Genomic DNA, 11,080 nt, shown 5'->3' on the forward strand with positions numbered 1-11,080 from the left:
ATTAATATGATGAATTAGGGGTTATATTCTAATTGTGGGTATAGGGTAGGAGTCCTTTGTCACTTTGTCACTTTCTCTTTCCCCATTTTATAAGTAGTCCAAAAAGAAAATTTACATTTACATACAAAATTATAAACAAGATGTAGATTTTGTTGTACACAAGGTGACATATCTATAACTAAATTCCCTTTTTCTCTGTCAGCGTTTACATAAACGATGCATCTGTTGCTTATGTTGCTGCTTGATTGGGGGGAAAAACCGTCTATTCACAGGCCATTGGGTCCCTTCCATTTTTAAGTGTGACCATTGCCAATGATTCAATTTCACTTACCAACACAACTTATTATTGGCCAAAATTCACCTCTCCTCTGCATTCTTTTTATTCCTTAATATTGTTTTCACCAAAATTTCCATTGCAGTGAGAAAATGTGATATATAAAAATTGGATAGATTCAAATTTCAATTCAAGGTTGACGGCAACACAAGGTGGCGAGACATTAGTTGTGAAAAATGAGAGAGTTGAAGGATTAATAAGGAATATGATTAGACTGAGACTTGGGAAGACTTTGAAAGGGATGTATGGGATCTGGCTTTTCAAAATTTCGGAAATATTTCTGTCTTATTTTACATATTTTTATAATTTTTCAAATTTCAAAATCAAAATCTGACCTTTCTCCTATTCTTTTCTCAAAATTCTTCAATGATACCTTAAATAACTATTAATGACATACATAAGTGTGCATGTAGGGTAGAAATCACAGTGTAGAATCTATAGTTCTTTTTATTAAAAATAATATTTTTTTTTATGAAATACTTATGTTATATTATTATAATTATTTTAAAATTTCGCTGCTGCCTTAAAAAAACTTACTATTAATATGTTTCACTTTCATTTTATCTATTTTGATGTAAAAAAATAGTGATAATTTTTTCTTTTGTGACTCTGATAAGGAAGATAACTTGTTTCACACCTTTAGTAAGGACTCTGGAATGAAAAAAAAATTATGAAAAAAAAAGTTGATGGTTGCAGTATTTTAAATCTCATTTCATACTCAATTTTAAGATGCAGAAAATATACGCTCATTAAAAAGATGCAATTTTCCTCCCTACGAAGATGTATTGTTCAGAAATGGAAAATTGTTAGCAAATATTCTGTTGTTAAGAAATAGATAATTTTTTGTATGTAGAATGATGATAATAAATTTTGAAACTAAAATATCGTACAGACTACACAAGTTATACGCTAATGAATTAGGTAGTAAGAAAATGCAATATTTAATATTACTTATTATTTAATGAAAAAATATTTTTATTAATCATTTAATCAACTTCTTAAAAATAGTTAACAGTAGAGTTCTTTAAAATTAAATAAAAGATAATACAAATTATAATGTTTATGTTTTTTCTCAGTTTCAATAAAATTAAGAATCAGCTGTGGTTTTGGTGGTCCTTATACAATTTTTTTATCCATCTTTTGAATTTTGAAATTACTTTTTACTTTAAAAAAATATTTTTATTCCTTCACTATCTAAAATCGTTGTTTCTTTCGTCTAATATTTCTTTTATTGAAAATAAATAATATTAATTTATAAATGCAGAGTTATTTTTATTCTCTATATAATGCATTCGACAATTCTAAGAAAAATATGAGCAGAGTCACACGTGACGATAAAGATACAATTGAAAAACATTTTCTTTATAAAAACTTATTCATTTTATTAGAACTAAACACGTTTAATTTTAAATACTTTTTTAAAAGGTGGTGCATGTAATTTACCTTAAATTAATCATCAGATGTAATTTACTTGATAAATTATTTCTCAGGTTGACAAATTCTGGACGTAGTGGAAAGTTGAAAAACGTGTTTATTAAAATTATGTTGTTTGTCTGACCCACACACTGGAAATATTATGGACATTTTTGTTGTATCTGCGTTTGATTCATTTCATTGGAGATTAAGTTGAGTAAAATTATTAAGTGGTATAAAGTGTTTCGTTTATCAGATATATATATATATATATATATATATATATATATATATATATATATATATATATATATATATATATATATTGTTTGGGTTCAGGTTTAAAATTCTTAATTTATGTACTCTTGGTGATATTTCAATTAATTAACGTGCTAATTTCTTAACGAATGAAATATTTTTGTATAATCAAATTTAATAATATATGCATATTTTAAATTATATTAGAATTAAAATTTATAATAAATAAACTCTTTAAAATATATAAATCATCTTTTAGATTTATAGTAAATAGTTTAAATCATGATAACTTTTGAAGTTTTTGAGTATTTGTTTTCAAATATGAAGATTAAGGTAAGAAATATAATTTTAAAATAAATATTGAACCTAAATTTGATATTATGAAGACAAAGATATCAATTTTTTAGCCAATAGATATAATAACCTTTTTTGTTATTTTTGTATTTTCTTAATCTTATAACTTATAGTTTTTTTAACTAAAATTAAGGTTCGTATTTCTAATTTTTCTATCTTATATCAGTATTTATTCTCTCAATAAATGATTATTTATGCATCCTGTTGAAGTACCAATATTTGCTCCATATTACACACATATATATTTAATAACTTTTTTTAATACTTATATGTAACATATATATTTAAATTTTTTTATATTCGTATCTCAATATTTTTAATTAATCTTTTAACAATAGAATTTGTTCATGCTAAAATTGTATCTATATATCAATACGCCGTTACAATAGTACTATCAACGTTTGGAGTAAGAAAAGAAAAAAAAAAAACACGTCGAAATATCATCTAAATTTACAATATAATAATAGATTTTATTTGTTAACGGAAGAAGAATGTAGACTTTTTAAGTCTGTGTTTCGCACAAAAAAAGAAGACAAAATTGGTTGACATAGAATCTAATTGGCATGCAAATCTAGAAATTTGTACTCAGAACTAATTATGAGTTAATTTTTGTAAATTATAGATGTTGGATGGGTTGGAAGCGTGACGGAGAATGATTTGGGAAGGTTGAAAAAATTGTTGGGAAGGCAAAGAGAGAATTGAAGTAGGAAAAGGTGTAAAGCGTGTTTAAGGAAAAATGTTAGCAGTAGAAGAAATAAAAAATAGATGATGGATTTGGTGTAAAATAAGAAAAAGATGTGAGTGCTAAAATCCAAAAGAGAAGAAGGGCAACATGGTCTTGTTATGTTTAAAATAAGGTTCACATTGGTTGACCCTTAGAAATGGAGTGGCGGCCCCTACGGCGTTGGCCTTGGTTAACTCATCTCTCTCTCTCTTTGTCCATGTCCTTCACTCTAGTATTAAAAACCCAAGCCACTAACAACCAACATAACAAAGCAGATAAGAAGCAAACCCAACCCAGACCCTGCTCTCTCTGCACCACTCTGTCTCTGTGTGTGTGTGTTTGTGTGCTGTGTCCACACTAAGGAGAAGCAACATTTTTCTCTCATTCCCTCAACTACAAAAACCATTTATGGACGCCCTCTTCTCCTCCCTCTCCTTCATCTTCCTTCTCTTCCTCCTCAAGCTCACCGTCCTCCTATGGTGGCGACCCAGAAAAATTCAAGGCCACTTCTCCAAGCAAGGAATCCGAGGACCCCCTTATCGTTTCTTCATTGGCAACGTTAAGGAACTTGTCGCCATGATGTTGAAGGCCTCCTCCAAACCCATGCCTTTCTCCCACAACATTCTCCCCAGAGTCCTTTCCTTCTACCATCACTGGAAGAAAATCTATGGTATATACATTCTCCTCCACTTTTCTCTTTTTTCATTTCTCAATTTCAAAACTAATGCTGCAGTTCTTTTTTTCAACTTTTCAGCCTTTTCTTTTTCTCACTCACTCACTTCCTTCCTTCCCTCCCCTGCCTCAGCTACCTCCTCCTTCCTTCTTTTCTCCCTTTTCCCTTCTCTCTTCATCACTCCGCTCCTTCCTTCAATCAATCCTTTCCTGCCTTAAATTCCAACAACCCTTCAGCTTGATGTGCAATGTAATCAGACGTTTGTTTCCCACTCACTGCGTCCTCTGTAATGTAAGGATGTCAGTAATACAAACATTGTCCATATTCTTAACTTGTTTTCACACACAAACATATATCTAGCTTGTTGACTAAGTGCCGTGAATGCATACGGTGGTAATAATTTTTATGATGTGTAAGTGCACTCTGTTGGCATTGCGGAGTTGTCATCTGCTTTTCCATTGTCCTCTTTGTTTTGTTTTTGTATGGGAGGAATTGAAATGTGACAATGTTGTTGTATATGTTTGGTAACCGTTTTAAAATTGACTTGTCTTCTTCCCACCCCCTGTTATCTCTCTCAATGTCTCTGTGCTGTAGGGTCTACACTACACTATCCATGCCCCCTCTGAAACTAATGGCTGTCATGTTTCCTGCTCCTTCCTCTTTTGCAAACTTCACACTTACTACTTGCGGGACTGTGCTACTCCCAACTTTGTGTTAAAAATCAATCCCTTTTCAAATCCTACTAAACCAAAAATTAGTAATTTTAATATTATTACTCACTTAATTATTAATTAATACTACTTTTTGATCCAGGTGCAACATTCCTAGTTTGGTTCGGACCCACCGTTCGTCTCACCGTCTCTGATCCAGACCTCATCCGGGAAATCTTCACATCCAAGTCAGAATTTTACGAGAAAAACGAAGCTCCACCCCTGGTGAAGCAGCTGGAAGGCGATGGCCTCCTCAGCCTCAAAGGAGAAAAGTGGGCTCACCATCGAAGGATTATCTCTCCCACTTTTCACATGGAGAATCTAAAAGTAATTAACTAAGCCCTACCCCGCCCCATTGTTATTGTTACCATTATTAAAACACGTATACGGATACTGAATCGTTTTTTATATATATAAATGAGATTTGGGTGTCTAAAGATACACGTTTTTTTAATTAGTTGCTGATACCGGTGATGGCAACAAGCGTGGTCGAGATGTTGGAAAAGTGGTCGGCAATGGGTGAGAAGGGTGAGGTGGAAATCGAAGTTTCGGAGTGGTTTCAGAGGCTGACAGAAGACGTGATCACGAGGACGGCATTCGGAAGCAGCTACGAAGACGGGAAAGCCATATTCCGGTTACAGGGCCAGCAGATGGACTTGGCCGCCGACGCCTTCCAGAAAGTATTCATTCCGGGTTACAGGTAATGGTCGATTAATAAATATCCATTTAAGCGGGTGAGTGAGTGAGTGAGTGAGTGCGGTGGGATTTGTGAATTAATCGGGAATGGGGGGGTGTGCAGATTTGTGCCCACAAGGAGGAACATAAAGTCGTGGAAGTTGGAGAAGGAGATAAAGAAATCGCTGGTGAAGCTGATAGAGCGACGGAGGGAGAATTCGGAGAAGGTGGTGGAGAAGGGGGCGAAGGATTTGTTGGGGCTGATGATCGAGGCGTCGAACAGGAATTCGACGAATGTGACAGTGGATGACATTGTGGAAGAGTGCAAGAGCTTTTTCTTTGCAGGGAAACAGACCACATCGAACCTGCTGACGTGGACGACCATTCTCCTAGCTATGCATCCACAGTGGCAGGTACGGGCACGTGAGGAGGTTCTGAAGATGTGTGGATCACGTGAGCTTCCGACCAAAGACCATGTCGCAAAGCTGAGGACGGTAAGCAAATGGGAATGGAATGCACAAAAATCTTGCTTTGTCTGTTTGGGAACATCTGCCGGTCCAACAACCGCCAATAACGTGTTTTGGGTGTGGTGTGGTGCAGGTGAGCATGATCGTGAACGAGTCGCTGAGGCTGTACCCGCCGACGATCGCCACAATAAGACGTGCGAAGACGGACGTGGAGTTGGGGGGGTACAAGATACCACGAGGGACGGAGCTGCTGGTTCCAATCCTGGCCGTTCATCACGATCAGGCCATATGGGGAAACGACGCGAACGAGTTCAATCCTGGGCGTTTCAGCCAGGGGGTGGCCCGCGCCGCGAACCATCCTCTGGCCTTCATACCCTTTGGGGTTGGTGTTCGCACATGCATCGGACAAAACCTGGCAGTGCTACAAACCAAACTGGCCCTCGCAATCATACTCCAGCGTTTTAGTTTCAGGTTGGCCCCTAGTTATCAGCACGCACCAACGGTCCTCATGCTACTCTACCCTCAGTACGGCGCACCAATCATTTTCCAACGCCTCTCCACTCCTCCTACTACTCTTCCCGACGCAACTGTATAGTATAGCTACCTTCTTCACCTCACCTCAACTCAACTCAACTCAACTCAGCCACCAAACCACCACCTTCCTCTCTTTTTTCTCTTCTTTTTAAATTTATTCCACTCAACCTACTGACTCTACCACCATCGACTCAAACCAGTACATGCCTAACAATTTCCTGCTTCTCTTCACCTCTCTATCCTCTGTATATTTTCCTTCATTTTTTCTTTTCTTTTTTACAGGGATTTGTAATTTTGTAATGAATTTTTGGCCCTTTTCTTTTCTCATTATTTTCTATTCTTCACTCTCTATCTCTCTCTCTTATCCGTCAATATTAAAATATATTTGGTTGAATCAATATTTCTTGCGTTACGGTTTCTCAACCTTTACGTTATACAATCGCTCGTGAAAAGTACAGAATTGTGTACCCCGATGGAAGGGTCACGGGTAAGCAAAAAACAACAATATTTGAGCTGTTAATTCATACATTTTGTTTTTCGATCCTCTCCTCTGCTCTTTTGTTTTATTGGGGCGGTTTTGTTATTTCAAAGTCATACATACATAAGTGAGGAACCTTTTCTCCAAATCTGATAACTCTAAATAATGCACTACACACCACCCAGCACGACAGGCCAAACTTTTTCTAACAGGACAAGTCAATGCATCATTCGTAATCAACTCCTCTCATCTTATTCACTTGCGAATCAAGTGGAATTGGACTATTCGGATATAAAGACAGACTACATGTAACATCGAATAAAATCATTTTGTATTTTTTTATACACATACAAGTTTTTGGTGTGTGGAAGAAACTATTATTATAATGTTAAAAGACAGGCAACGGGAGGGTATGGTTATATGGCAGCAGCTATAGGTAGGAAGTAGAGGAAGGAACATTGGAAACCGAATTTCTAAAGCACTTCTACAATCTGCCACTGACTGACATCAATACCCATAAATCTTTATCACTGTTTGACCCCAAAGAAGAAGCATCGGTTTAGATTTTATTCCTGGTTTCACCCCCCATGATGAAGAATCATGAGCTTTTCAATGCGCTCTGCACTTTTGCAATCTCCATAGATGTAATTCCCCGAGTTCTAGAACGAAACTCATGAGTGGTAGTACTAGTAAGTAACCGGTTAGGAATTGAAACTCTACCGTCCTTCACTTTCCGAGAAAGACATGTCATGATATCCCTTTCTTAATTATATTGCACTGCATGGTATAGTTTAGTAGTGCCAAAACCTTTCTTGAATTAAGAGTAAATGGTATACAGGTAAGATTCCGAAATCCCATGGTTGTTGGGTTTCTAAGTTCCTTCCTTCTCATCGCATTGTTTATTCAGTTTGCACTAGTGATTTGTGCAACCCCCGTTTTCCAATTTCGTACGTGTTTGGTGGCTAATACTGCCATAGCAGTAGATAGATCGGATTAATAATGGGCAAGAAGAAGAATACAAATATAGAGAAAATAAAAGGTATATATGTAATGAAGAATTAGGATAAGGACGTATTTGGACAGTGTGAGTTATTTATTGTTTGTTTATTAAACGATATTGAAGGGGAAAGTAAACTAGTTGGGTAGCTTGGTTGTATTTATTGGAAGTGGTGTTTGGCAGGAGCATGCAGGAGAGTGTTAGATAGTAGTTTTGAGACATAAAATGTTGTTTTGAAGCAAAGGGGACATTGTTTATTGGTTTTGAGTTGTAATTTAGTAAGAAGTAAGATTTATAGGAACAGGGTTGTGTACTGGTTTTTGGGATCTTCTCATCCTCTTCCGTGGAGAGTGGGGGAGAGAATTCTAGTTTATCACCCTTTGCTGGTCCCCAAGATGCATGTGGTTAGGGGAGTTCTTCTTGTCCTCTTAATTTCAGTTTTCTTTTTAGCTTTTATTAAAGGAACCAAACCATGCCATGCCATGCCATGAACCACCATGTGGCCCCATTGCATAATTACCTCTCCATTCTTTTTTTTCTTTTCTTTTCTTTCAATTTCTTCAACTGCAAACTCGCACACTCCTACTCCTGGACGTGCTTGCCACTCATTTATTCCTCTTATATATGTGTTAATCTTGAGAATTGTGTGAATGTATTATATTATTCACGCCACCACTGCCATAGAGTGTTTTTTAATTTATAATATCATGATTCGGCATTCTACCATGTAGCAGTAGATGGATGATAATGATAATCGAAGTATAAAGCAGTAAGGTTTTTGGTGAGAAAATGTGAATGATGGGAATCGCAGATTACGCCTTGAGCATACCAATCTCACATAAAACAAGAACATAATGTTTCACGTATATATATTTTTTATCCCATATTTTTGTTGTAATTATCGCTCTGATAACTAGTCCTAGTAATCCGCGAAGAAATTTGATTGGGTGTGTGTTGGTGTTGGTTTGTGGTTTGTCTCAGCATTCTTCCGCGTTAACATCTAAGCAGTGTCCCCTGAGGTTAGCTACATGACAAAATCTACATTCCAAATAAAATTTAGCTCTGCATGGCTTGAAATTTATGTTTCTACTTTCACTTTCGACTACTACTTTATATGTTTCGAAGTTTGCACTTAAATCAATGGTTGTGTTGTTGAGTAGCCCAGAATTTAAAAACCCCATTATTCATGAGTGTTTGTTCTTAATGGGGATACTAGTACCAGGTGGCCCTCAATAATAGAATTCTTTATTTTAGTAAATGGACAGCTCATGTTATTTTAGTAAACCTAACCTGCTGTTTCATAACTATTTTGCTTCTCTGCCAAAAATTAGACCATACTTTTAAAATCCCAAGTAAATGCTCAAGATCTATGCGCACTGCTAAGCACAGTATTTTTGCAATTATAACAAAAACTGTACTAAATTAATCTTTAATGTCCCCTAATTAGGCACTAATGCCAATGCATTTGAGCTGGCTAATGTCTGCCCTTGTTTAATGACACCTTGTCGGTCTGTCACGTAATTCCAATATCAAACCACGCAGTATACCATTTTCCTCTTCTTTAACATCATTGCCTCAATCAATAATATCTCATCTCACTGCATAATCATCAACTTTTTACGATCTTTCTGAATTGAGAAATTAATTAGCAGAATGAAATGCATGGCAGTGTTTAATTAGATTTGTTATTGATGTTTTGAGAAGAAGGAAATAGAAGAGGTGATAACAGCACCCAATGTTTGAAATGGGGGTGTATATTGGGACCAATATATGAAAGGAGTTGTCCCATATAATTTGTGACAATTAACTTTGGTGTTGAGAAAATACATTTTCATGTGATGTACAGATGTTGAGGGTGACCCTAAAAACTTGTAGGCTTCATTCTCTTTCTCTCTTAGCCAGAGAGAGAGGCAGCATCACATGGGAATACCAATCATGAAGGAAGCAAATGAGACAATGGTAGAGGATTTGGTGGAGCCACATTAATGCACAACTCATTTGTAGCTTTCCTATCCGTCAACCCTTTCTATAACATTTTTTTTTCTCTTTTTTTCCTTTTCTTTTTCTTCTCTTTTTTCTTCTCTCCACCTTCTTCCACACACCCCTTTTCACTCATGCTGCTGTAAAAACACTGCTACTTGAGAAAATTTTTAACAATCACATCAAAAAATCTATCTCACCACACAAAAAAATGTTTTTCAAACACTCTCTCTTGTGTTGTTGGCCTTTTCCAAAAGAAGATCTTAAAATGGCCCAACCTAAGGAATGGCAGTTACACAATTCACATTAAACTTTGTTGGTCATATTGGTGACAAGCCCACTTGTGATGTTCTGTACTTACAAAATGTGCAGGGATCTATTTTGTAAACACCCTTTTAATAATAATATATAAGAGATTTTACTTTTCTCAAAATAATTCACTTTTTTGAAGTTAAAAGCTGCTGTTCTCTTCAAACAGGCAGATCCAAATTGAAAAAGAAAGGTTTTTTAATAAAATGTTGGTAAGAATGAGTTGGTGAGATTGATGAGAATGCATTATAGCATTCTTTGGAATAGATGAAGCTAAAAATGGATAAGTGGGGGCAACCAAATAATTATTGTGAGATGAGGAGCATACACATCAAAGTTTGAAGCAAAGGTTGGGTTTGAGTCATTTAACCAAACATTTATGCCAATCTCATCAAACCATCATCCTTTTTATCCCGTCTTCTAGGCCAAACAATGTCGTGTCCCTTATCATTGATAATCGGGTAAACTTCGTGTCAAACGTTAAATCACTTCGGTAAGTACAATTCAATTTCTTTTTTTTTTTTTTTCATTTTAGTACACTTCAAATCAAATTATCAAACATTATTCACATACCTCACAATCTAAAACTTTAAACGACGCCCATAACATTTCTTCTTTCTCTGTATAAATCATTGGGTTAATGAAGTGAAAAACTATTCCAGAGCTGAACGACTGTTTCTTTTTTATTTTCTCAGACTTCTCTCAGACTGCACTATAGCTCTTCAAATTTAAGATAATTAATCTAGTATTGTTTTCTCGAATTTTAAGAAATTTATTTTAACATCACAGATTAATTTACAAGGAAAAAACTACCATGTCCAAAATTATACCTTCATTATTTAAGGCTTATAACTTTATATAAATGTTAAAACTAGGTTTTAATGACACTTGTTTATTTGAATAATGAAAAACTTATTCAAATAAGGAACAAGACTAGTAAAGGGAACATGTCATACATTCATTGTAAATATGATATTAGGAAATAAAGAGTTTTATTTTGATAAATAATGCGTAACTTCGATCTAAATTCTATACCCTAAATCTTAAACTTACTATAAATTCTATATCCTAAATCTTAATTCCTAAATTCTAAAGTCAATTGTCAAAATTTGGTGCATCAAGTTGGTATTTTTATTTTTCTAGACGAGTCTAAATTGTTGACCCTTTTTCAAAT

General features: G+C 35.2%; 1 protein-coding gene across 1 annotated transcript; it reads left to right on the forward strand.

Annotated features, from left to right (window-relative positions):
• The first annotated feature begins 3,260 nt into the window (after positions 1–3,260).
• LOC114176423 (cytochrome P450 734A1-like) lies at positions 3,261–6,483 on the forward strand. Its single transcript, XM_028061466.1, has 5 exons — positions 3,261–3,753; positions 4,570–4,793; positions 4,925–5,166; positions 5,266–5,635; positions 5,742–6,483. The coding sequence occupies exons 1-5, from the start codon at positions 3,492–3,494 to the stop codon at positions 6,201–6,203; spliced, it is 1,560 nt and encodes a 519-aa protein (XP_027917267.1). The 5' UTR covers positions 3,261–3,491; the 3' UTR covers positions 6,204–6,483.
• The last annotated feature ends 4,597 nt before the right edge of the window (positions 6,484–11,080 follow it).

Source organism: Vigna unguiculata, chromosome 3 (genome assembly GCF_004118075.2).
Source record: "Vigna unguiculata cultivar IT97K-499-35 chromosome 3, ASM411807v1, whole genome shotgun sequence".
Lineage (NCBI taxonomy): Eukaryota > Viridiplantae > Streptophyta > Magnoliopsida > Fabales > Fabaceae > Vigna > Vigna unguiculata.

Coding starts and splice junctions, on each gene's coding strand:
- LOC114176423 (XM_028061466.1), top strand. CDS start 3,492: ATGGACGCCCTCTTCTCCTCCCTCTCCTTCATCTTCCTTCTCTTCCTC. Junction 5,167..5,265: donor GTATTCATTCCGGGTTACAG/GTAATGGTCGAT, acceptor GGGGGTGTGCAG/ATTTGTGCCCACAAGGAGGA. Junction 5,636..5,741: donor ATGTCGCAAAGCTGAGGACG/GTAAGCAAATGG, acceptor GGTGTGGTGCAG/GTGAGCATGATCGTGAACGA.